Raw genomic sequence first — 26867 nt, 5'->3', positions numbered from 1 at the left:
CTGGATGCTGTTGCTGTTAGTCTGCTACTATTAGATTTAAAGGGGGGAAAAAAAGCCTGTGAAAAAAAGGAATATGCTTGTGTAAATGTGTTCAGACAGCAGATGGTGATTCACCTACGTAGTCTCTGTTTACGCCATATGCTCAGCTGATGCTCTGGTCTGCGCAGCCAGAATAAGGCAGCTCGCCATGATAAGCAGCTCAATAAAAGGCGAGGGTTCCCTCAAAAGTCAGTGGGGTTTTTTTTGGGACGTGATCTTGGCTGGCGTGTGCTCTGCATATCGCACACTGCCGCTTGTGTGATACTATGATTCAGTCAGAAAGGACAGCCTTGTTTCTGTAAGCCTGACATTCATTCATATCTCTCGCTGTGTGCCCTGGTATTTGATGGATAAAGCTCTCGCGAAAGCACAGATAGGGGGGTATATTTGGACGAGGGGTGGAGTGTGTGTGGAGGTGCAGAGACACAGATCAAGAGCCCTTTGAGCTTTTTAGCCGTGTGTTGTAGGTGGGAGACGTGATCACGACGCCCACTCTCAGCTCTGTCGTGTCCGCCTCTAACCTTTTGTAGAGCATCGCCAAACCAGTCCAAAAGTGCCCACTGTTAAAGCTCCTGCAGGGGTGGGGTTTGCCTGATACAGTAAGTGGATACAATCTGTGCTGCAAGTGAGGGACAACTAGCGCTGCAGAAAGTAACTGATTAGTCAATCAACACCCCCCCCAAAAAACTCTGGTTCCAACTTCTTAAACGTCAGGAATTTATTTTGTTTATGTCATAAGTAAACAAAATGTGGCTACGGGACTGAATGTCAAATACAACAGGCTATATAAATTAAGCTATACATTCTACACTATACACACACACACACACATACATTTTTTTTCATTCACTAATTGATGAATCATTTCAGCTCCAGTTTAGGGTTGTTATGGTGCACACAGTCATTTCCCAGACAGGTAAGCAAGTATTGGCGTGGTATCCCTGGCAACCAACCTATCTATATCCGCGGGGATCCATGCAGCACCTGTGGTGTGACACCTGTAGCCCCTGCTGTCTGCCCCGCTCAGCTGTTTTCTGTCACCCGTCCATCGTACATAATGAACACCTGCAGTACCAACTGCTCAGAGAGTGAGTTGTGAAGTAGATTAGAGTCGCACACGTGTCCTTGAACAAACTTTTGTTATTAATGGTGTTAATTCAAGGAAAATAGAGACAGTATTCAATTTCTTCACTTCCACATATATGATGAATAAAATATACAAATAAATTAATAATGAATCGATATTTATGTAGTTATTTATTTATTGTTTTGATAGAGACAGTGCTCATTAATTAAAAGACAAAATACTGTAAATGAGCCAGAGTTAACTGTGAAGGCTAATTTTCAATCCATCATCCTGACACAAAAACAAACATGATTAAAAGTACATCTTTACAAAAGTCAGAACAATACAAAAAGTTAATAAACCATGAATACCCTTTGATTAACATTACAATGCAGCATTCAGATACAATACTTACTTACATAACTTAAATGAAGACATCATTTTAAGCAAAAACCTATTTTTCTCATAATTGTTTTCAAGGAAATGTATCTGATAAGAGACCTTTTAAGACATTACTCAAAATAACATTTTCAGTAAGGGTGAATAGTAATGAGTAGAAGATTGAAAGACTGCAATTGAGACACCGTAATGCAGCATGACACTATTGAGAAAATGAAAGATTTTAAAGAGCTCTAATCCCAAATACCAAACCTCATTACACACAAGCACTCTCTTGTTCTGTTTTAATGTTTTTTCAATGAAATGAAGTGGAGTCGGTGCCTCATAAATTTGTGGAAATCCTTGAGAGAAAACAGGAGATGTCTGTGTTTTAAGGGATTTATTTAATGCTTAAGGGAATCAAAGATCACAAAAACATGTTATTGGCTGTTTGGACAGATCGTTGACATAGTTTGAAAATGTAATCCCTTTACTCGGGATTAGAGCGCTGGCACACCAAGAGGCATGTGTTGTGTCATATGGACACAGGGAGGGAGGATTCACTTGGAGCTGGGAGCACAACCTTTTGCCGACAAGATGTTTCACTCAGGTTTCTCCAAACTGTGCAGACTCAGAGTAGGTTAATATTTGTATATTTTAAATTAATTTGAAGCCTTAATTATATAGGCAGACTAATGGGTTATGAGCTTGACTACAGCAGGTGGTTATTTCCCTTAAGTCTGAAGATAAGGGTCACGTAAACAAACATCTGAACGGAGGCAACGACTGGGAGTTAAGACGAGACTCATTTTTAAAATGATGGCTGCTTAAATGTTTTCTAATGCATTTTTACATCCAAGGATGACCTTTGAAACATGTTATTTCTATATATGTAATAGTCTGATTCCCTCTTGTCTCTCCAGCTGGCAGAGTACCGCCAGAGGAAAGCTCACGCCGACTCCCAGAGGAATCAGAAGAGGAAGAAGAAAAAGAGGACAACGGAGGATTCAGAGGGTGATTCGCAGGGACAGGTGCAGTACGACCCCAATCAGTCTGCAGAGGTGGAGGACTTCCCAGTTGGAGGACGAGATGGAGAACGAGAGGGAACTAAAGACCCCCCCACCACGGAGTTTACCTTCGCAAGGATGCTGCGAAGCGGAGAGACTGTCCAGCATGATCAGACCTACACTATAGAGGTAGACCCTCACACTTCCTTCTTTTACTTTATCACAACCAGAAAAGGAATGTGGGAAATATTGACACATTCTGAACACGTCTATTAATTTCCCCTGGATGACCTGTACAAATGAGTTGTAACTCAAGGCTGAAATTTTACTTTTTAAATTACCTTCAATGCATTTTGAGATTTCTTTTCAAAGCCTGCAGCTCGTTGCCTCTTTGAGAGATTTCCCAGAGCAGAGGCTGGAAACTAAGGCTGCTAACAATGTTTATATTTGAGAGTGTAAAAAAATCTGATTAATTTACATCGGCCAATATTCAGTTTAAACTAATATTGATTTAGATCCCTTTAAGTCCTTTTTTTCAATAAATTGTGACTAAGATAGTATGAGAGTTGAATGAATTGCCTACGGTCTCTCGGGGGGCGGCGTGCAAATGTAAGCCAGACTCCAGCATTTACTTGCAGATACTTGATTTGATTTGTAGTATGATGGTGTTGTGCGGCTTTGTGGCCATTTTTTCATAGAAATAATACAGCATTGATAAATGTACATTTTAAATTAACTCAACTTTTTAAAGTTGGTTGTCGGGGATTTGGTTGAACTTTCAGCACCTTAGTTCTTTCATTGCATCAGACATCACTGGCCGATAACTTCATCAAACATGCTCTTTGAAACTTAACACTGGGAGGAGAACATTTTCAGTGTTGATGTATTCTGTGAATTCATTTCACAAATATAACAGCAACCCCTCTAAGCCTTGATTCTTGTGACTTTAATCATGGTCAGTCAAATTAATATATATTTTAATAAAATATATGTTTTAACATTTGGTCTGTAAGCTTTGCAAACATACATGACCTTCAGATCTGCAATGAATTCCTATAGATGAATGGGAGATTTGGAGCAGAGGCTCAATAATGACCAATAAATAAATATTCCGGCAGTTACATCATCCTCTAATAAATCCAGCATGTAAAACTCAGGGCTAAGGGTCCTCACATGTTTTTTTTCCTCCATCATTCGAGCCCTGTTAGTCTTTTCATCGGCACCGTGCAGCCTCTCTCTCCTTGAACCCCCTGTACGTCTGATGAAGTACATGCCCACAGAACTACCCGTTGTCATGGAAACAGACGGTTTCCTTTAAACAGGTAGGGAGGCGTTAGTCTGTGGGACCAATTCCTGTGGCCTTGCAACACTTTTCTGCAGACCTTAAGGGCTGATTGAAAGTATGAAGTGTTTATTTTTTTCATTCTTTCATTTTTTTAACCTTGGGACTGACCCACAGCTCTTACAAAAAGAGTTTCTAAAGAGAATATTTATTTTATTTAATTAAATTTGCTCTCACACTTTTTCTTTCTTGTCCCAGAAAAAAGCGTCACGGTGCTCGGATCTTTTCAGAGATTTTTGTGACGATGCTGCTTTCTGTGAGATTTAAAGTGGTTGCTGTGGAAACAAAGCGGAAACCGAAAGGTTCCTTAATGTCACGACAGTTTTTCGCAGCATCTCAAATGTATTATAATGTGTTGAGTCATTGATGCCTCTTTAACTTCAGCGCCTGGAAGTAAACTTTGCATCAAACTCCCTTTTTAAAGAGTTTCTATTGTCAAGAGCATTTTATTAAATTTAGATCCAGTATCTAATCCACTTATCGAATCTGAGTCCTTTTAGATGCCTAATTGAATGTTAATAGGTTTTACCTGTCAACAAGTGACTAAAGGCTAAAATAGCTACGACTTTAAGATGTCTCATTAACTCTGGTTGGTTGGGAGGGAAGAAGCATTCAATCATGCACACAAACCGTTACTATCAGGAACTAATATATGATCAGAGATTTGTTTCTTTCCCAATTAAATGAATCCAGTTATTTTGCCGACTGGTAACTGGGTCCAAAATGGATCCAGCTTTAGGATCTCATCCCCTGTCATGTCACATGTTATCAAACCAATTATCTACTTTGTGCATCCTGCCACCCACAGTTTGAGGTGACGTCCAAGTTCTGCTATCACTTAAAACGAAACCTGTTCATTTTCTCCTGTGCTGGCCCCACGCAGTTTCATATTATGACCTAAGAATTAAATCAAAAATAGATTTCAATATTGGCCATCATTGCTCTGCGTGGGGGGGGGGAGAGAAAGGAGCTGTGTGGAAGAAGTGGGTTAAACCCATATTTGAATGCAGAGCGTCCTCCGAAGTAGGACGCAAGTTAAGCATTGTTACTGATTGTTATGACTGAATATTTGAGTATGTTGATTTTATATTATGTTGAATTATAGTGTAGATTAAGAAAACTTTCTGGAAAAATTGGGACCTCTTTTCATTTTTGCATTAAAAGACCCCAAAATTGATGGATTTAAGGTTTTTCTTTGGGATAAATGTGATAAATTCAGTAAAGTTTTCTTTATTCTGTATTGATGAAATGGCTTTAATGTTTTTTTGTTGCAGCCGGAGAGTGAAGTGTCCACTACTGCTGAAGATTATTCCTCAGAGGTGAGATGACCGCTCTCAAAATATATATTCTCACCTGTTGAACTTTTATTTGTTTAATTTAATGGTAAATCAAAATGTTTCAGTGTTTCTCTGAATCTCTTCATATGACTGCTGGTGTGGTTGTATCACAGGGGATTTATTGTCACATCTGTGTCTCTCTCTGTTTTTGGAAAATCCTAAATACGAAGTTACTGATGGGAACTGGTTTAGACAATGTTTTTGCAGAAATTCCCAGACCAAGGAAGATTTAGCATGTGGCTTGTCACCTGCCACTTACTGTCAAGGTTTTCCGTTAATTACATGTAGCTTGTTAAATAAATTAACAGCATATACCTGCCATTTTCTTTTGACATGGTTCTTAAGACTGGAAACAAGTGGAAGGAGGCATATCACTGTAGTGAGTCAGTATCATGGTTTATCTCATCAGCTGTAACTACTGAGTCCGACCAATTGACAGGTGACAATACGATAATGTGTCTTTGGTGCATAAATCATTTTCATGTTTTTAAAGAGTGTCCCTAATGGCCACCGTACACCTGCTCTGACCATGAGCCAGTCAGTCTCTAAAAATGGGACAATACAAAACAGTATTATCTGAAATTCTTTAAATATTTAACTGTGATTGTGACCAACATTTCAGAAGATTTTAAAGATAATTAAATCGTACAAAAGATCAGATGATTTCTGAAATCGTGTGGCCTTTTTCGTTGCACTTCCCAAACCTTAATGTTTCACTGACAACCTTGTGAATTAACAGGTAAATGGATGCCTCGATGAGATGTCAGAGAATCTAATGATGTCTGCGAAGGATTTTATCTGGGTACAGTAATCTGATCAGGCGGTTCCTCTGGCTCTGCTTTGCTAGCAAACCCTCTGGCTGCTGTATTGACTCTGTTGACTTAACATTTTAGTCTTCTGCAAGATTTCCCGTAACCCACTAACCACGCCTGTTTTTATGCTGTATTTAACCTGAGCATATATCCAAAGACTGTGGGAGCTATGATGTGGGAAATATAAATTATATTTTTAAAGAAGAAATGGAACAGGAGTTGACTCTACAGGACTTTGTGACATATTCGGATTGCACATTATTTCTGGCAGCTGCAGGAGAATGAAATGAGGGAGGGTGAAAAGTGGAAAAGAAGGAACAAGACATTGTAGTGCTTGAAGGAAAGAGGACAGGAGTTGTTACGTAAAAGACCAGCTCTCTTTATATTCCCTATTGTGATATTCGAACAAAGGAGACAAAAACCAAGGAGATGGCAAGTCAGACACTGAATGCAGGATGACTCGTGTTGGGGATGAGTTTTAGTACATGAAGCCAGTCAGAGCTCATCTGTCGAATTAACTTGTGTTTGAAATATATAAGGGCTACATATCTTACCATAATGTATAAAACATTTTTCATTTCATTAATTTTTCAGATGAAGTTAAGATTTTTTTTATGTGGGATGAAACCTGAATTATTCCCCATTTGATCAGCATTGTACAGCTCTGCATCTTTTAAAGAGAAAGTGAGGCAACAGTGATATGTGAGTGTTTCTATCCCCTCTCTGTAGAGCAAAGAAGAAATTAAGGGACAGAATCAAAGCAATACAGTAGTTAAGCATCTCGACTAGCAGCTGTAAAGTGTATAGTTGTCCTTTTTTGGGGAAGTTGAAACAAATAACTCTTCACCAGTTGATAACATTAACATATTTACGATGCATTCCTTCATGTGGCCCTGACTCTTGCAACTAACTGCTGTTTCTCTGGAGTGGTGACTATGAGCTAAGCTCATTCGTGAAACCTCATCTTGTGTTCTAAAGCTTTGTAAATGCGCCGCTGCCTCTTACTGTTATTTTGCTGTTCAGGAGGAGGTTGAGTCCCTGCCACAGGGGACCAAAGGAGGTACAATGCAGGACGCACTTGCTGCCAAGACCCAGGCAGTGGAGGAGCTGAGTCCGGAGGAAATCAGAGCTGCCTTTGGTACAGAGGGAGTGCAGCAGGTAGATATTTTAATAAGATAATTGGATATTTTATTTTGGACTTTTAGCATTTCTTTCTCATCTTTACATTAAGGCTAAACTTGCTTAATATCTGTTTGTTCTCAATCTCAATGTAAGGTCTATTTACTTGTGCAATATTACTTTTACAGCTGCAGGATTTTGAAGCTGCTCTGAAGCAGCGGGATGGCATCATCACGCAGCTCACGTCAAACCTTCAGCAGGCCCGTGAAGAGAAAGACGAGATCATGAAAGAATTCCTGCAGCTGACAGAGCAAAGTCAAAAATTACAAATTCAGTTCCAGCAGGTGGGAATGCAGAGAATGTTTTTTAGTTAAAAGTCTTGTGTTAAATTCCTTTATTCTATCATTTTTATACAGTTATTGCTTGTACTTCTGTTTTTTATCCATCTGTCCAATAAGCAATTCATGTGTGTGTGAGGAGTTTGTACATATTATAAACAGAAAGTGACAGGTTTCCTTTATTACAGCTGCAGGCGGGCGAAACACTAAGGAACACCAGCCACACCAGCACTGCAACTGGTCTTCTGCAGACCAGGCAGCAGCTTGTCCAGTACCAACAGCAGCTGGAGGAAATGAACGTGGAGTCCAGAAAGCACCAGGAGAGGAGCAGTGAACAGCAAGAGCACATCAGCCAGCTCCAACACAAACTCAATGAGATGGAGATGGTGAGAAGTTACTTAGTGTTTCGGTTATCAGATATATTTTAGATTTTATTCTGTAAAATTTGAGTGGTTGCACATTATGTTCTCAATTTCACCCTTTGTTGTCTTTGCAGTCAGGACGAAGATCGGACGAGTCATTTACACAGAGGATGAACAAAAAGGACCTGCTGATTGCTGAACAAGAAAAAGTCCTTGCGGGTCAGGAGCAGCTGGTGATGGAATTGAGAGTGGCCGAGGAGTCTTTTGTACAAACACTGGAAGAGAAAAGTCTGTTTATATCAGGGCAAACTGCAATAATCACGGAGCACGAGAGGTCATTAACCCTGCTCAGAGAGGAACTGGCTCTTGTGGCAAGGACTTCAAATGAAAATATTATACAGCAATCAGACGAGAAAGACCTGATCATAGCAGAGCAAGGGAGGGTCATTTCAGAACGTGACGGCTCTCTCTCACAGCTCGAGGATGAGCTCGAGACCTCGGAAAAACGCCTGCGTGATATCCAGCAGCGAATGGACACAAAAGAATCAGAGCTTGAAAAATGTCTGGATGAGTTGGAGAGCACCAAGTCGGACTTGGAGAGCCGTAAGGGTGAAATGGAGAGTTGTAAATTGGAACTGGAGAATGAGCGAGCAGAGTTCGAAAGTTGTAAGGGTGAACTTTCAAACTCCAGACAGAAAGTGCGAATGTCTTCTAATGAAATCATGCAGCTCATGGGCACAGTGGAGGATCTGCAGAAACGCTGTCACCAGGGCAGCCTGACGGAAAGTGACGCCATCCAAAAAATGCAGGAAGAGACTGGAAAGAAGCTCGAAGTTCTCAGGGCAGAGCTGGACGAGATGTACGGCCAGCAAATTGTCCAAATGAAGCTGGAGCTTAATTTACAACATGCAGCAAAAGTGGAGCAATTGACTGAGCTACATAGTTCTGAGCTCGAGCTTTTGAAAGCACGACTGTCTCAAAGCTCCACTCTTAGCGCCGCTGAGGTGGACAGTCTCAATGCTAAGATTAAGGAGCTTCGGGAGACAGTAGAGCAATTCCAAGCAATGCATGATGAAACCATACACGAGCTAAGCCAAGTCTCCCAAGAAAAACTCCACCTGCAGGTCAAGGTTGAGGATCTTCTTCAGGATCTTTGTTCTACTAACGAAAAAGTGGAGCAGGTCTCCCACAGTCTTATCTCTCAGGAAAGCCAACTGGGTGAACTGCAGCGCCTCCAGGAGACTATTGACGGTCTGAAGAGCGAGCTGGCCGCGGCTCAGGAAGCTGCTCAAGACGTAGAAACTAAACATGAATCAGAAGTAACCAACTACAAGATCAAGTTGGAGATGCTAGAGAGGGAGAAAGATGCTGTACTGGACCTCATGGCCGAGTCTCAAGAGGCAGAGCTGGACCGGCTCAGGACTAAGCTTCTGTTCAGCCATGAGGAAGAGCTGACCCATCTGCGGGAAGAATTGCAGAGGGAGGGCTTCATGAACACAGAAAACCTTCTCAATGAAGCTGCTGTCAAACACGAGAGAGTGTTGCATGAGCTGCGTGTTGGTTACGAAGAAGAGCTGCATCTGTCGCGAAGAGACAAGGCAAATTTTGCCACAGAGCGAGATGAGCTTCTGCACCAAATTCTTGGCCTGAAAGAAGACCTCAAGCTGGCTTTGCACAGCTCCAAAGCAGATGAGCTTGTCCAGCAGCTCAAAGAGCTTCAGGTGGAGATCGAGGAACTGAGAAAGGGAGGAGAAGAACGAGCTAGAATGGAAAATGAAATTCAGACGTTACGAGGAAAGAAAGAAGTGATGCAAAAACAGACAATAGATAAAGAACAATCCTGGCAGAACAAGTGGAAAGAGCAGGAATTAGAAAAGACAAGCTTGATAGAATCTAATAACACTTTAAAAGAAGAGTTGGACTCAAACTTTTTGGAAATTGAGACACTGACAACAGAAAATAATCAAATTCAGCAAATAGTAGACGAGCTCAGAGAGAAAATTGAAAACCAGAGGACTACTTTCTCATTCGCCGAAAAGAATTTTGAGGTCAACTACCAGGAGCTAAAGGCGGAGTACATGTGTCTCATTGAGGCAAAGACACAGTTAGAAGAGAGGACACTGAAGGAGACACATGAGTCAACGGCAAAAATTGCCAACCTTCAGTCACAGATTCGGGATCTGGAGGAGAGCAGCAGCGATATCAAATTGGAGGATGCGAAAAAAGAGAATGAAGCTTTGGTCAAAAAAGTTACTACTGAGCTAATGGAGAGACTGAATGTTACTTTGGGTGAGAAGGAAATCCTGGCTGGTAGGGTTTCTGAAGTTACAGAGAAACTCATGTTCACGGAGAGCAAAGTGGGACAGCTGGGGGACGAGCTGATGAACGTGAGAAAAGAAAACGCAACGGCCATGGCCCAGAATGAAAGCCTAGGAAAAGAACTGGAAAAAGAACAAGAGATTATAAGAGAGCAGGCGAGGGGGCAGGATGCCCAGAGAAAAGCTAAGCTCCAGAAAGAAGAGGAAGTTGCTGAGCCAGTTAGTTCTTTTGAGGATCATCACTCTGAGATTCAATCTCTGCGAGAGGAGATAAAGGCTCTTCAGTCCCTGCTGCGGACAGCTGAAGCTGAGAGAGACAACATCAAGCAGACCCTGGATCTCGAGAAGCTTTTGCAGACTAATGCAGCGGCAGTCCAGTCTGTGGGGGAGGGACCTGTGGAAGGACGATCCTCGCCACAGAAGTCCACAGCCTCAGGGTCAAGCAGGCGCAAGAGACGGCAGAGGTCGAAGCAGGAGCGCAAAGTGGTCACTTCTCCGTCAGGCAGCAGAGAAGAAACGCAGAGGGAGGAGGAAGAGGACGCAGCGGCGGAGGAAGAGAGAGCTGCAAGTGCCGCAGAGCAGGAGAAGCAGACTCAGATGGAGAGCCAGGTTATGTCATGTCCACAGGAGAGGGCCAGTAAGGAGGACTCCACTGACGGGTACCAGGGAGACGGAGGCAGAGGCTACATCAACAAACGGGTAGGCGCTCACTCGCACACAGCTACTGCACCACTCTCTACTAAAACCACTGCACTGCCTTTTCTCTGCCTTTTTAAGTCGGAATTAAATTACATGTTAGATTGAATCGGGGGCTTTTCAAAAAATGTGTCAAAAAAAAAAGTGCAGTGACAGAGGCGTGCATCTCATTCACAATTAATCCTGTGATGTCTCATGTTGTAATTAGCCTCATCACAAATGTGTGCACAGCCTTCATAGCCACATAGAGCTTAGACATGGAACATATGACTGAGGGATCTTAGCACTGTCATGTTTTCTCCCTAGTGACAGTCATGAGTGCAAATTGCATAAAGGCTTATCACTCGAAGGGAGCATTGAGCTGCACAGTCAGACTATTAGATAGCCATGTTCTTTATTAAGTTTGTGAGGACCATTCATTGGCATCAAGGTGGCACTTGCATGAATATAATGTAAAAGAGATTCCACCCTGCACAGAGCCGTGAGGTGAGATTTCTACCTTTTAAAGGGAGCCATGCAATATTTATAATGTGCTTTCATTTGATGCTGCTAGTCCGCAATCTGAATGCGATGTTGCTTTGAAAAAGGACGGAAAATTGAAAAGAAAGGAAAACAATCACCCACAGTCTTCTGACAGCTTTGAATCATTGCCATTGTGTAGAAATGTGTACATTCTAGTTTCTTTCCATCCTGCAGGGAGTGAAGGGTTTGAGGTGAGAAGCCATTTTACCCCAATCACGTCTGTGTGTCTCTGTCACTTCAAGCTCTGTCTCAGTTACACCAGACAAAAGATAGTTTACAGTGTCTGTCTGCCATTTCACATCTGTGTTCTGTTTTGCTTTTCGTCAGTTCCTGGGTTGGAGTATTTTCTGTGTGCTTGACCAAAAAAACACCTGAAATGCAAGTTTAGAAGCCTTAAAAAATGATTTTACATATTTCTTTAATGCTTAGTGATGTGGGGAAATTACTTTTTATTCAATATGTCTTGATGTTCATGTAAGATGTTCTACCTTTGTACTGTCAAGACCAGAACTTAAATCAGGTGCTTTTTAGATGAAATTTTATGTATAGTCAATCCCTCACAATGACCAACTACATGAAAACCTAATTGCACAGGTTTAATAAACAGCTTCACTGTGAACCTGAATTTGAATAAAGAAAAAACAGACAATCATCAGAACTATTTCATTCTGAAATGTAGCCGGACAATTTTAATTACAGACTGTCTCCACTCACTCTCCCTCTCAGGAAGTGATCCATAATGATTCATCTTGTCTTTCTGTCCATCACGTCCTATTTGTCTGCATTTGTATTGGGGTAATATTTCAAAACAGGTTTTTAAAAAAAAAAAAAACTACAATATTGTTTCTTCTTCTTGTTCAGGTGAGCCAACATGGGACTGACGGCCATCACACGGAGCCTGACGTGTGCCAGAAAGAAGAGGGAGGAGAGACAACTGAGCATGTAAATGGCACTTAGCTAACTTCCTGCCCTTGACTTTGATACAGAACACCAAACAATCTAATGCTCAATAAACAGATGCTCATATAGCAGTTTTGTATTATTTCAGCTTGATGAATACCTCCTCTTAATGTGGGGGTGTAATGATATTTACTTAGTGCCCCTGAAACATTTCCGCGCTAATTAAAACAGTAAAACAACAGCGTCGTGACTGCAGAGCGACTGCAGTCAATTAGCGGATACAAATATTTAGCTGTGCCAGTAATTGTATGAGAGGCCTCGAAACATTTACAGAGCAGGGCAATACTGAACTGTGAAGGAAATAAAGAGGAAATAGTTTGGCTATAAACATCTTTCATCAGCCAACCTGTCCGTGACATCACACTGTTGTTGCGCTGGAAGATGATTCTTGACGGCGCCCAAGGCAGCTGTCAGAGAGAGATTTCCTAGCAACTACTAAACTGTTCATAAGTTGCTGCACCAAAATATTCCATGAAATCTAAAAAACCTATGAAACTTCTCGGTAAATAGGCATGGAGGGCAGAGTATTTAATTTAAGTCCATTTCCTGATTTGATGAGCTGCAGATTATTGTTGCATGAGCCGTAAAACAGGTCTGCATGGACCACTTCATACGTAAAGATGGACGACGCCTCCACTTCCTCCTGTTGTACAAAAATTAAGCCAAAATATCCTGAACAAGGGTGGCACCATGTTTTTACATCATTTGGAACCAGAGTCGTTCAGGAGATGGAGCTGTGGTCTCGAGGTCCAGCCAATACATGTCATTGTCAACAATGATTTCTCAATCTCCATTTTCATAGCATCAAAGAACTAATTAAAACCAAACTTACTAAGAAAATAAACATTTGAACAAACATCAGTATGACCTAAAATGACAGAAACCATCTTTGAGACATTTTTATTCAAAGTGTGTTTTGACTCTTTATCCCCTTACTTGGAGGAGGCTGGGTTTATGACCTATACTACAGCCAGCCACCAGGTGGCGATCCAGATGATTTGGCTTCACTTTCAGGGAGCTGTCATGTCATCCATCTTTGTATACAGTCTATCGTGACACTTAACAACTCACCCCTTTTTCAAGATGCGTTCCTGCGCAAGGGGTAATAAATGCTTCATGTTTTTATAGGTTATATTAATTTAGTAGAAATTATGTTTCTCAGAAAACGCATTTGTGGGTGTGTGTTTAAAACGTCACAACAGACCTGTCGTCTCTTTGTTCGTTACTGTTCGTCTTTTGTGATTTTGAGCAGCAGCATGTGAGTGATTACAGCTTTAAAAGGCCTCTCTTCACTGCGCCATTAGATATAGTGTGGATGAGGACAAAGCAATATGAATGCAGCTTAATTCAAGATGCAGAGTGCACATTAAAAAACGTCTGACATCAAAGGTAAAAGAATCGCAATTTCATAAATGTGAAGCCCTGACCAATTAGTGCTAATGCATTATGCATTATTAGAGGAAGGCTCGCCGTGTGCCTTTTGTTCTCTGTCACAGAAGTGGTAATGGCAGACCTCTTCTCCTTAAAACAGGTGCCTTGTGCCACTGCTCTGAAATAGAAACAGGATTCATCATTTAGTCGTTCTAATTAACAAACACGGTAACATGCTGCTCGGTATAATTTGTAATTAATTATAAGTGATATTTTCCTGTTCTTTTTACGACTTCCAACCTCAAATTCACTGTTTCCTTGCAAAACACATTTTTGCCATAGCTCAAAAATTAATTTGCTGATTACAACTGCGCTGCGATAATTCTAGTCTTATTGACCATTGTTAGGAACATTAGGACAAACACTCTCATATCCACGGAAACATGTTTTCCCCTGCGCATTTTTCCAACTACGTTATTTATGTTGATGTCTTCTTCTTGTCTTAAGGGTGAGTGCCGGCTGCAGATGGAGGCCCAGCGCATCAGCCTGTCTCAGATCCACGCCGCCCATCTCGAGCTGCTGCAGGAAGAGACGGACGCCCGCACACACTCCCTGGAGCTGAAATTGCAAAACCAGAAAGTTCACAGTGTCCTGGGTGAGCTGATGTGCAGTTGATTGCCTTGTTTCTGGTAAAGCAGTGGTCCCTTTATGTGCTTTGATGGATCAAAAACAGAACAGGATTTTGGTTGGCTGATACATCAAGCATTGTTTTTCTACTCTGTTTATCATCGTCTGTGTGTTTTTTATGAAACATTTAGAACATTTGAAATATTAAATTAATTATGTTGAATTTTCTGCTTTTTTTTCACAGATGAGCCAAAATTCTTCAAATATCAGAACATGTTACAAGCCGTGTCAGAAGAATGCATCGAGATCATTCTGGTAATTATATTTATAACTAGAATGGCACTCAGTAGAGCATTGACCTCCGCCAACACCCAAAAGTCCCCTTAAATTCTATCCAACCAAATTAAGCACACTCAAATATCAAATACTATTCCCTGGAAAATTGGTGAAAATGTCAAAAACAATGTTAAAGGAAGTGATAAAAACAATTCCTCAGCGCCTTCGTCCAGATCTGTGCCAAACTTGAATGTGTTCTTTCTTGGCCCGTGTTCCAACCTTTCACGGAGTTTCATGGAAACCTGTTCAGTAGTTTTGTGTTATCCCACTGACAAACAAACAAACAAACAAACCAACCAACCAACAAGGGGACATGGGTGAAAACATTACCTCCTTGGCGGAGGTAATTATATAAATACAAATACTGTAATTAGGGTGAATGTTTTGTGTCTCTACATTAAAACAGTGTGCAAACCATGTCTCTTTCAGTCTTTTCGAAAGCTGTTTGGAGAAGAGTTTTTGGAAAGTGTTGATCTGAGCTGGCAGCCCCCTTCAGAGGAAAGACCAGAAACTAGTGAATCCACCTCCATTATACAGGAGGCCAGAGGTAAATTTATTCATAGAATACTTTTTTTTACTACAGAGTACAAGTACAAGTACTACAGAAAAACATGTTTTTCAAGTGAATGCAGCATATCTGTGTATAACTGTATATTCTAAATCCAGTGTACATTTTTGAATAAAACAAAAGAGTCTAAAAGGATTTTAATCTATGACACAATTCTGTCTCTAATTGTAGAGCTATACAGAGGTCTTCATCAGGTGAGGGAGAGGATCGAACAGGAGCATCAGAGACTGTCACAGCTCCAGGCTCTGCTGAGGGTTGATGTTGACAAGGTAAAATCTGTAGACTGAGTCTGTTGAACGAACAGAGGTGGATAACGGAGTCAACAGAGACACACTAACCAATCCGTCTGCGTCACAGATGATGGAACTGCAGATGGCGTTCGATGAGCTGAAAAGCCGCAGTGAGAAGGAGATCTCTGACCTACGTGTGCAGGTTGCCAGCTGTAGCTCCTCCAGCAAAGGTAAACAGAGATAAAATCAATAATTAAAATTCTAAATCAAACAGGTAAAACAGTAATATCTTGAAACTTTCCACACCCTGAATGTGCATATACTGAAAAACACATACCTGTAAATGGCAAATTTCTCTTACCTGTTTTTAGATGTGGTCGTATTGTTCATTGTTTTGATTTGTTTCTATTTGCACATGAATGTCTTACTTCTCATAGATGACGAACATTTAAAGTTTCATTTATTCTAATCATAAATACTACCCAGTTGAGCATCTTTCACATTTCTCCTCTTTATCGCTGTGTTCAGAGGAGCAGGCTGGGGCACCATCTCCCTCCATAGCCAGTGAGTTACAGAAGCTGAAGGTGGAGGCTCAGGAGAAGCAGCTCCAGCTGGAGGAGAGTCACAGACAAGAGCTGGAGCGTCTCAGAGCTCACTACCAAGAGCAGGCCACAGAGGCAGAGGAGCGATACGCCACTGAGCTCTTCCTGCTGCAGCAGCAACTGCAGTTGGCCACAAGCACACAGACCCACTACAGGTGAGGACACTGTGAAAACACAACACAAATGACACAAGTTTTTAGAAAATGGGTACAGCGGGTTCATCCTAGACAGGTCCCCAGCGTATCGCAGGGCATACATACCTAGACAAACAACCATTCACACTCCTATAGTCAATTAAGAGTCATCAGGTAACCTAAGCTGTATATCTTTGGACTGTGGGAGGAAACCAGACTCCTCTTAGAACACCCACACAGACACGGGGAGAACATGCAGACTCCACACAGGAGGAACCGAACCCAGGTTCGAACCCAGAACCCTCTTGCTGTGTCACAGTGGTAAGAGAAAATGGTGATCCAATCAATTAAACTTAGTATATTAGACTATTTGGTTTGATTTTCTCTTTCACGGATTCTTCTAATTCAGCTTACTTTAAATTAGAGGAACTCATGTAAATAGTTGATTGACTTATACAGTGCATATATAAACATACTGAGCTACATAATCTAACATCTGCTGGTCTGCACATGCTGTGTAGCATGTGGAAGCTTCATGACCCAGTTCCGTTGACGACAAAGACTCGACTAATGAAATATTCACCAGTTTGTGTAAAGTGCCATTCAGGCCTTTTGTTAGTCCTCTAACCTATAAAAGTGCCTTTTCAACTATTCCAGATGGCTTCCTGATGGAAGTGATCATTGAAGCACTGATGTGCTGCGTAGGAAACAAGATGAATTTGAGGCACTCAACATGAAGTGCTCAGAAGATTAAACCAAATTGTTTTTTTTAATGAATCTCAGGTTGAAGTGACAAAAGCACCTCTGACTTTAACATATACAAAGATATATATATATAGTCTGTCGTATAACCGGTTTATCACACATGGCTTTTTATTTATTCCTGTGTAAGGACTAGAACCTGCAAAAAAGACAATGTAAACCATAGTTAACTATAAACAATTAATATCTCTGAAATACTAGTGATGACATATGCTCACAGAATAATTAATATTCTATCATCTAGATTACTGTGGGTGAGTCCCACTGTTGCTGTGAAAACTAAGATGCTGCTGCCCTCCACTGTTTGATTCTCTAAATACACTTAATATTGTAGTTTCATGTTTTAGAAAAAGATTTCCAGACATGCAGTAAAACGTGGATTTCTATTAGTTCCAATTAACTTCACATATATCCTGACGGTATACAAATATTTGCATTATTGTGTAATATGTATGTCCACTTAGTTGTTTTGGATTATTAGTTAAGAATTTGAAAATGCCACTTTGGACGAGAACAATTAAAAAAAATATGCATATTAACTCATTATCAATAAAAAAAAACAGGAATTGTATTGATAATGAAAATATTAAAAATAATAATATCAGAAACAGTGCCCCTAGTACACAGCTTCATGGTCCTTATAGATGCAGAAGAATTACGAATTAAATTCATGTTATTACCTTCATTCTTTTCTGTTATATTGTATTAAAAATAAAAAAATCAAATTAAAATCTGTAAACTTTTAAACTCATGTCTAGTTCACAGAACAATAAATTTTGCTTTCTGACTTTCAGCCTGTCCACAGTTCCTGAGTCCGGCTCTGAGAGGACAGACGAGCGCAGCGAGGACCTAAAGGTTTGGCTTCTAAATTTTGGTCTCATCTAAACCCCTCACGTCACATGCATCACATCCCACTATGAGCTGAAACGTGTACATGCATTAAGACGCTATGACAGTAGGGGGTTGTTGCAGCCTTTAGGCTACAACATGCTCTAAATCCCCAGCTTTGCTTCAGAACCAGCATCATGAGCGAATCTATATCTAACGATTAAAAGGGTCACACGTTGCATAACCCGCCATTTTAGCATGTTACCAGTGAACCAAGTGGACTTACTGTAGTCTCGGTGGCTGCATGAAAGGAGGATTCTGTCTTGCGTGAATGAACCGCTCTCCATTGAAGTCATCGCCCTCTCCCATCGCTCCAACTTCCATCCTTCCCCAGCCTGTCACTCTCACTCCCTCCAACGTCAGAACTCCACAACTCGTGACCGTGGGCCTCCTGCCTCCTCATCCGCAGAGATCAGCGATAGTGGAAGATTGACAGAGGCACAGGAGGAAAAGAAACCTAAAAAAAAAACGGGACATGATACTTTAAAGACATTATATATTTGGATTGGAAATGTTAAGCTTGAGGCGACTGGTAGACCAGGAGCTCCATGACTGTGGAACAAACAAGACAGGGATTCATCACGAGACAGAGCAGTAGTGTGTTGGGGGAAAATGTAGCTGTAATATAAGGCAAGACATCTCATAATCGCCCTATCATCCCCTCCCCTAGGGGGGAGGAGAGAACAAAATGTTGCATTTATTAGTGGGTTGGTTTGAGCAACAGAGAAGAAAACCTGTTTATTTCAGGAACTGTCTTGAGGAACTTTTACTTTTTAGAACTTCTTGTAATCAGCATAATTTTAAAACACTCCAGTGTGCTGTTATCTGGTAGTTTACTTTTAATCCCTGCAACTCCTCCTCTCCTCCTCTTCTCTGCTGTCTTCAGTCTTCACAGGACCAGCTTGGACAAGAGTTGTCAGAGGGAGGTGTAGAGTTGAGTTTGTCTAGCAGGTCCGCAGGCCTGACTGCACAGCTGCAGGCTCTGAGGAAAGCGCTCTACCACAAGTATGTCCAAGAAGTGGCCACTCTGAAGGAGCAGCACAACAGCGAGCTGAGGAGACTGAGAGAAGAAAGGGAGCAGGGGAGGCAAAGAGAGGAGCATCAGGAAGAGAGAGGAGAGAGGGAGCAGGATTTCGGCAGTGCTGGAAGCTCCAGTGGGAGCCTTGGGGCGGCCGAGCAGGTCGTGCTGGAAGAAAAACAACACTGGGAGAGAGTGGAGGAGGAGGTTGCCAAAGTAAGTGGGCAGGCAATTTGAATTTTACTCTCATATGTAGACAGTATTAATAAAACTAACAACGATTGTATTTATTTTTATTGATATGAAAAGATGTATTCATGTGATTGTGATACTTAACTTAATAGTCAAAGATAAAGATGTTTTCGAAAGATGTTTTCTGGGCTTTGGGAAGTTTCATTTTCACCTATTTCTGACATTTTATAGACCAAACAATAACTTAACAAAATAATCTGCAGAATAACAGAAAGTGAAACCAATCGTTGCAGCCCTAGAGTTATTCTGAATAGTGTGAAACACAATGTAACCCTCTCAGATCCACATTATGTCCCACATGATATAAAGTTCTTTAAAATATCTTTGTATCCATGTTTTCTTTCAGGCCATAGTTCAGATGTCAGTGGAATTTGCACAGCAGACTGAGCTGGCTCGCATCCAGCGTTCCTGCCAGACGAGTACCTCGATGCAGACACGGTCATATGAGGAGGAGATGAAGGAGAGGGAGGACAAGCAGCCTGCTCCCAGGGCTTCATTCTCCCAGGGCGCCTGGATGGAGGAGGTGGAGAGGGAGAGGCTGGAGAAGGAGCTGGAGGAGAGGAACGCAGAGATCCGAAAATTAAAGGAGGAGCTGCAGAGAAGTGAAACAGCACCTGAGCAGGTTAGTGAGTGGTTATACCTAATTTGTTGATTTATTTTCACCAACATTTGACCACATTTCCTCTGAGACAACTCACTTCTGTTGTGGCAATAATTTCCAGAAACGCTGTCTTACAATTATGTCCACACATACTAAATATAGTTAATATATTGTGGTTGAAGCTGTTTAATTTTGCCTTGTGCAAACTTTTACAGCAATATAATTTGGTTTTCAAGTTTACAGAAAAATTAACAATGGGTTGCTGGTAGAGTCGGATCCTATTTTATATATTATTTAACCCACTTTTCACCCCGAAAGCAACACAGAACCATTTATCCTCCGGTTAATGTATTAGGATTATTTCCCTCTTCTATCGTAATTTATTTGCTATAAATTGAGATACTAATATACATTTGAAAAGCTCTATTAGTAAGCATACATAGCCATAACCAGATTTAGGAAAAACAATTGTTTTGATGTCAAAGAATAGTTTTGATTCTAGATGATTCAAATTTTCATCATCCATATACTTATGTGTCCTGGTTTCCTCACGTTGATTCAGGAATTCTTTTCAAAACAGTCCTCATTTCTTGAATAGCTAATCCCAGGGTCTGGTCGTCTTTCACTAACAATTTATTGCATGATTAAGCTTTAACTGTGTGGTAGCAGGGGCTGTCAGGTTCAGTGTTCCTTATCAAATACGTTGCTGCTACACACACTTGGTGCTGATACAGAAATTATATCTGTTAAAATATACTCTTTTTTTTTTAGCTATAACCCAATTCTATGCTTCTTTACCACAAACCAGTTTATTCAGTACTTCTCTTACGTATCACAAATTTTAAAACTTCACTAAGTTTACAGTATTAGATATTGTCTGTAAGAAAACTATAAAGGTGTTAACATTTACTCATACGTGTCTCAAAACGTGCTTGAGACCAGTGTCCATCTCGCTTATCTGAAGTCTCTGCACAGTCGTTGTCTGTGCGACTTTAGAAGCAGAGCTGAGTTTATGCTGTTCTCCCAGGAGGTGGCGCTATTGTCTATGTGGCTCAGGTGCACCTGTTGCCATAGCAGCACAAAGATAGTAGTGTTTCTCTCAGCTCCAAGGGAGTGAGAAGTGTGTGTGTGTGTGTGTGTGTGTGTGTGTGTGTGTGTGTGTGTGTGTGTGTGTGTGTGTGTGTGTGTGTGTGTGTGTGTGTGTGTGTGTGTGTGTGTGTGTCTGTGTGTCTGTGTGCTCGTAAAAAGGGCAGCGTGCATGTACGTGTGCTGTATGGTGCCTAATTTGAATTCACTCTCACTGATGGTGGCACACTCAGCCACACTGTCCTCTGCTTCTCAGAGTTTTCAGAAGTCTTTTTATCCCACTGCGATTTTACAATGACGGGGCTGCTGTCTGTGTTCTCTCTCCTGCCCATCCAGGCCCTAAAGAAGAGGAAGGACGATCAGGAAGAAGCTGAGGAGGATCAAGATCCAGGTGGGACGGGAATAAAGGAGGCTTATGCACTAAAGTTATCCTCGCAGAATGATGGAGAGTCTTCCGATACCGACAATGAAAGGTAGCGTTGCATTCATACTGCTCTCTAATGCTCTAATAATCAAATCAAGTGCACATAGAAAGTTCTTCCTGTATGATAACCTGCTGCATGTTTGTTTAATTCTGTCCATGAATCATAAACATTACTTATTTCCTGGTCAAGCCAAAGTTGGCGCAGTTTAATATCAAGCTTTTACTGACTTTTCCTTCTTGATGTCCTCTTCACATATTAAAGAAACTCTTCTTTATTGTTGGTATTAACTACACTTTGTTTTCCCTTGTTCTTTTAGAAACCTGTTGCGTAAGGCCAATGAGAAACTTACTCAGGTGCTGGTCGATGTCCTGAAGACCACGGCAGCAGCAGAGGAAACTATGGGCCTCCACATGCAAAGTCGCTGTGATGCTTCCAGTGAAGAGCAGAAGGCTGCACCGCCCCCCTCCACCTCACAGAGAGCAACCTGGCAGAAAGTTAACACACCGCCCTTCAGGCCTCATGCTGCAGGCAAGTATCACAGAGGTTTAGAAATGGTGTAGATATAAATGCTGGTCTCTTTATCCTGGCCACAGATGGAAAGACTGTAAAGAAAGTGGAGAAAAACATTCCTGGATCCACCCCCTGTATCTATGCCAAAATATAATGAGTTCGTTCTTGGCCCATGTCCCATCCTAGTTTTATGGAAATCTATTCTGTAGTTTTTGCATGATCCTGCTCAAACAAACAAACAAACAAACAAACAAACAAACAAATGAACAAACGGATGGGGGCAAAACATAACCTTCTTGATGAAGGTAATTAGGACCTTTTGTCGGGTGGAGCTGACCATAAATTTGCTTCTATTAAGTTTGCTTAACGACAAAGTTTGCAATCCAAATTGTACAAATCTGATGTAGATTACATTTATTGGGGTTTAAATTTATTATATATATTTTAATAAATTGGACTCAGAGATTGAGTGTGCATAGAGTTTAGTTTCAGTTCAGTTTCAAAGTGTCAGATAATCTGCTTCATGACTTCATAATTCATTTCCATAACCAAAGAGGTTTTGTGTGGTTTCTATGTTGAAAATTTACATTAACACATAGTCCACTGTCTGTTTACACTGTCTGTTCACAAATTCAACGTGATCACTAACTGTGCAAAGAGCAGCAAGGACAGTTAGTCCTGTAATTCCGATGTCAGGATAAATATCATCAGATTAGCCTGAAGTGTGAATGGTTCATTATAAGTGAATGTGGTGACTCCACGGAAGCAACAGACAACAGTTAGTCTCATGACAACAGTCAAATCCTAATACTGTTTTTGATACAGTGACTTTGCCACAATCCAAGCTGTGGATTAATTGATGAACCTGTAACTTGATTCTTACCGTTTCTTTTAAAGATGAAATATGACGTAGTATTAAACTGGCCTTATCAGTGGGTCTTTGGTCGGTGTCGTCGAATCAAGTACCTGCAAGAGAATTTCTTCATGTGCAGTGGAGACTGAACTTTACCTAATCTTGTGTTTGGATGCAAATAACTTTCAAATTATGCAAATCAGAGATATTCCAGTGAAATGGACCGAACACAGAGGTGCAGTTGTGTTCAGGCATCAAGTCACAGAACTGAACGTCATGGAGCACCGGGCTCCAAATCCATTAAATTCTGTAATAACCAAGGACACATGAAAATAACTTGACTGCCTCTGTGCTTTAAAAGATTCAATGCTCTATCCAGGTGTGTCTGCAAGTCAATATTGTTCCAGTATGAAAATGTTCTGTCAGAAATAGAACCGTAACAAAGTGTCAAGTGTGAATCTCACTCCCGCCTCCAGCTGTCACGATACATCATGTAAACCAGCTTGAAGGCAGTTGTGTGAGCGTTTGTTGTGATTTTATTTTTTAGCTCTGCTTTGTATCTTGTTCTGTCGCTAATACAAACTACGCATCGTGAGCATTTTTAGGACCATGACCAGAGGCATTGTATTTTCTGGCAGGAATGCCTTGAGAGGGTTTCTTCAAAATTTGGTATAAACGTTAACTTGGACTGAAAGATGAACTGATCTGATTTTTGTGTTTAAAGGTCAAAGTCGTTACTACATATATTACATAATCTCATACAACTGAAAGGTGGTAATTGTAGTTTAAGAAGCCTTACAATAACTTACTCTATTTCTGTCAAGGTAAAAAAGGAAAAATATCTCTATTACCTGAAACGCTCCAAGACAGATGTAATAAACCAGTTGGTCAGAAAATATCTGAGTGCTTTAAGCCTCAGGTGTGTGTGTGTGATATATTTACACTCTCTGTTCCTCCCCGTCGCTCCAGGTCACGCTGCTGACAGTTGCCAGGGCAGTGAGACCTCCACAGACGATGTGATTTCGTGGTCCGGGGAGACGGACGCTGATGAGGGTCTGGAGGAGTCCCGGCAGATGATGGACAGCCTGCTGCTGGGGGCGGGGACACAGTTAGAGAACGAGGAACATCTCATGGGCATCGGCAGCCGACTCCAAACGGCTCTGGAGAAGATGTTAATGGCCATCACAGACACAACCAACCAGGTACAAACCAAACTTTGTCTCTCAGCTGATCTGGGTTTAGTGTCTGCTCCCATTCACAGCACGGATTTACTAGATCACCTCATTTTCTTGCCTTAATGCAAATCACACTTTCTACTTACCAGGAAACTTTGATTGGTTTTACCTTCTTTGAGAAATTAGTTGTTTTGCAGAGAGATCAGTAAGAAAAGATGATGATGAAAGATGGCTGCTGGATATGAAGCAGGAAGCCAGAAACTGGTTAGCTTATCTTAACTTAACATGAGGAGTAAAGCCAACCTACAGATTCTGACCAAACCATCTTTGTAAACATTTAAATAATCATCTCTGTTAATATTTGAAACCCACCCCAAGTTAATATCCCTGGTCAAGTGAAGGCAATCTTAAGTGGGTTAATGTTTCAGAAGGGTTTGTCATGATCGGCTCTGTGTGTGTTTTTACTATAAGTTACCAATAAACGGAAAACCCTAGTGACACGTTTAGCTTTTGTCAAAACATTTAAATGCCCGCACTCCACACAGTTAACCCCCTGTGTGCTTCTACGCCTGTTCACGGACGTATAGTGGTGATGAGGCTGCAGAATTTGGCCGGCAACAAAGTTGTCCTGTCTAGAATTCACGCACAAAAGAGCTGCCTCATTCCCGGTGGTTGCCTGTAGATACGAGCTGTATTTACACTTGAGCTTTTGTCCGGCTGACCTGCCTATCGTAGTCCAGTGGGACGGAGCAGCTCCACCCCTCTGTGTAACGTGCCTGCTGTGTCCAGTGTCAGCCCACAGAGACGGGGCCAGTTTAAGTAGGCCAGTGGATGTGTTACGGTAACTGACTGCACGACACATCTTCCCCTTGGCTGGAATTCATGCGTTATTCACGCCGACATGCATTTTATCATGTTGATCTAAAAATAGCTTGAAAGAAATTTCAGGGCAGGCATCACAGCATCGTTGTTCCACCGTCCATCTCCGCCACAGAACGTTATCACCACAATAAATAAATTATGTACGTTTAATGTACGTAAGCTTAAATAATACATTGATATATCAGCAATAAGTTTGATAATTAATTCAGTGTTTTATTTTTTTTAATGGCAGAAAATTGTCTCCAACCTCAAAATGAAAAAAGTCTTCTAAAATAAATTAATCATGAACAGGATGTCTTTGAGTTCTGAAATGCTAGTTAAACAAAACAAGACCTTTTATACATATGACAACAAGGATTCTGGGAAATTTATGTGCCTCTTTTTTATATTAATAGATTACACATGACACACACAATAAGCAGCAGATAAATCAAAAATTAAAATGACAGTTGCTTGCAGCTCCAGTAAACACCCACTCGCAGTTTACGTCTCTTCCAACTACACACAATTAACAGCACAATAAACTCGTAATCAACAAAGCCTCTAATGGTTTGTTCAATGATTTTCCTGCTGCTATCGATCCCGTACACATTAATCTTTCAGTGAGCGGAGCTGGATCATCATGTCTGGGAAGCAGCGTCGTGAAAGAAAGATTGATGTAACAAGCCGGTCAGGAATGTTAAGTGTCTTAAGCGTTAAACTACTGCTGTAAATGATTTGCTCGGGAAAGGTGTCTGTGTTCGCTCATTGCTCCCCTCCCATTATCTGCCGGTGAGACGCCTCAGTGAGACATGGAAATAGTATGACTGTTGACATGTCAAACAGAGACAGTAGGTGGGACCTAGAGGCTGAATGTCAGAGCGACTTAATCGCTTCTTTTTGTGGCTGCGTATAGGGAGGTAATCCAGTTTGGCAACATTTTGTGGAAAGGGTGTGTGTTGTCTGTGGTTATTTGCGCCTATAAGGAGTGTGTGTGTGTGGGAGAGATCTATTTGCAAATCTACCTGGTCCACTGGCCCTCACGATTGAAGCCACGCCTGCTTCCCTCCCACTTTTGCTGAACAGTATCCTGCTGTGAGCGATCAGTGTAGGAAGTGAAAGAAAAAAATCCTCCACTCAGAGACGGGGAAAACTAACCTGGAAGTCCAGGATTTAATCTTTTATTTTTAAACCACATGAGTGGACAGAGGCAAAGTGAGTGTAACAGAGTGACTGTAGCCCGCCTGGGGTAAGTAAACCGCGCCTGAGAGGAGACCTATCCGGCATCAGTGAGTAATACTATGTTGTAAGCACCGAGCATGTGCAGAGAGAGGGAATGACAGTCCCACGAAGGAAGTAAGAAGACCGAGCGACTTTACATCCGCACGCTGTCATTTCACCCTCGGCTGGCTGCCGCTTGGACCAAACAATTAAAAGGGGCCCCTGGGAGGCTTCCCTGCAGGTCGGGGTTGCTACGGTGGCATAGTATTGTTAAAGAATCTCCAGAGAGAGGAGAGAGGAGAGAGAGAGAGAGAGAGAGCGAGAGAGAGAGCTGGAGCTGACGTGGGAGCGGGAGCTTTACGGAGCGGCATCATATTGTGAAGAAAGAAGGTCAGAATTAACACAGAGACGACTGGAGCTTTTCAAAGAGGACACAAGTAGGAGAAATGCTTGCCTTTGTGTTGACATACCTTGTGCTGTCATGTTCAGGAATGCCCTTTAAGCTGTTGGACCAAACTGTGGATTACACCTGCTGCCGAGGATGACACTTTTTATAAAACTTTCGCCGCTGTCCGATGATTTTCTGTCTCAATGTGTACCTGGAACTCGTTCTACCTCAACCAGGCAGCATGTGATCAAGATGACGTGAATGTCACCCTATCCCAATGTTGTTTACTCTTCTGGTGTGTGGCAAACATAGAAACTGTTGCTTGGAGCTATCCACAACCTTCTCTCCCCACTGGACTTCATTCTCATTTGCGGTCGTGCAGCCCAACCTGACGGATCATGGCAAGTTGAGACGTCTTTTGATGAATCCAGGAAAAGAGCGACAACGTAACAGAACGAGGTTGGAAGTTCTCCGTTTACGCATCCGTCCTTTACCATGGACTCCCACCGCTCTTACTGGAATTCCAGCATGCAGAACAGCACGTGGGTGGAGGGGGAGGATCAGGATGTGTACGAGGTGGAATCTCGCATACCCCTTCCCCGACCTTTCCCAATTTGCAGCACCTTGAACGAGAAAAATGCCGTGGTGGTTCAGACAAAGATC

The 26867-nt window shown here is 41.6% G+C and overlaps 1 protein-coding gene across 12 annotated transcripts in view; it reads left to right on the top strand.

The window, feature by feature from the left end:
- Window positions 1–26867, top strand: part of akap9 (A kinase (PRKA) anchor protein 9) — a 56609-nt gene that overhangs the window by 5729 nt on the left and 24013 nt on the right. For 11 of the 12 annotated variants that reach the window (XM_034600683.1, XM_034600684.1, XM_034600689.1 and 8 more), the window contains exons 2-21: window positions 2407–2679; window positions 5107–5151; window positions 5909–5971; window positions 7005–7139; window positions 7289–7444; window positions 7627–7824; window positions 7935–10817; window positions 12198–12278; window positions 14175–14322; window positions 14539–14609; window positions 15060–15177; window positions 15370–15467; window positions 15556–15658; window positions 15957–16185; window positions 17721–17781; window positions 18701–19048; window positions 19431–19706; window positions 21108–21244; window positions 21513–21724; window positions 23529–23761. In XM_034600683.1, the coding sequence (XP_034456574.1) occupies window positions 2407–2679; window positions 5107–5151; window positions 5909–5971; window positions 7005–7139; window positions 7289–7444; window positions 7627–7824; window positions 7935–10817; window positions 12198–12278; window positions 14175–14322; window positions 14539–14609; window positions 15060–15177; window positions 15370–15467; window positions 15556–15658; window positions 15957–16185; window positions 17721–17781; window positions 18701–19048; window positions 19431–19706; window positions 21108–21244; window positions 21513–21724; window positions 23529–23761 (5868 nt within the window). The remainder of the gene's footprint in view (window positions 1–2406; window positions 2680–5106; window positions 5152–5908; window positions 5972–7004; window positions 7140–7288; window positions 7445–7626; window positions 7825–7934; window positions 10818–12197; window positions 12279–14174; window positions 14323–14538; window positions 14610–15059; window positions 15178–15369; window positions 15468–15555; window positions 15659–15956; window positions 16186–17720; window positions 17782–18700; window positions 19049–19430; window positions 19707–21107; window positions 21245–21512; window positions 21725–23528; window positions 23762–26867) is intronic. The other variant, XM_034600688.1, reaches the window with a different exon arrangement.

Source organism: Hippoglossus hippoglossus, chromosome 11 (genome assembly GCF_009819705.1).
Source record: "Hippoglossus hippoglossus isolate fHipHip1 chromosome 11, fHipHip1.pri, whole genome shotgun sequence".
Lineage (NCBI taxonomy): Eukaryota > Metazoa > Chordata > Actinopteri > Pleuronectiformes > Pleuronectidae > Hippoglossus > Hippoglossus hippoglossus.
This window is presented reverse-complemented; position numbering and strand designations above follow the sequence as displayed.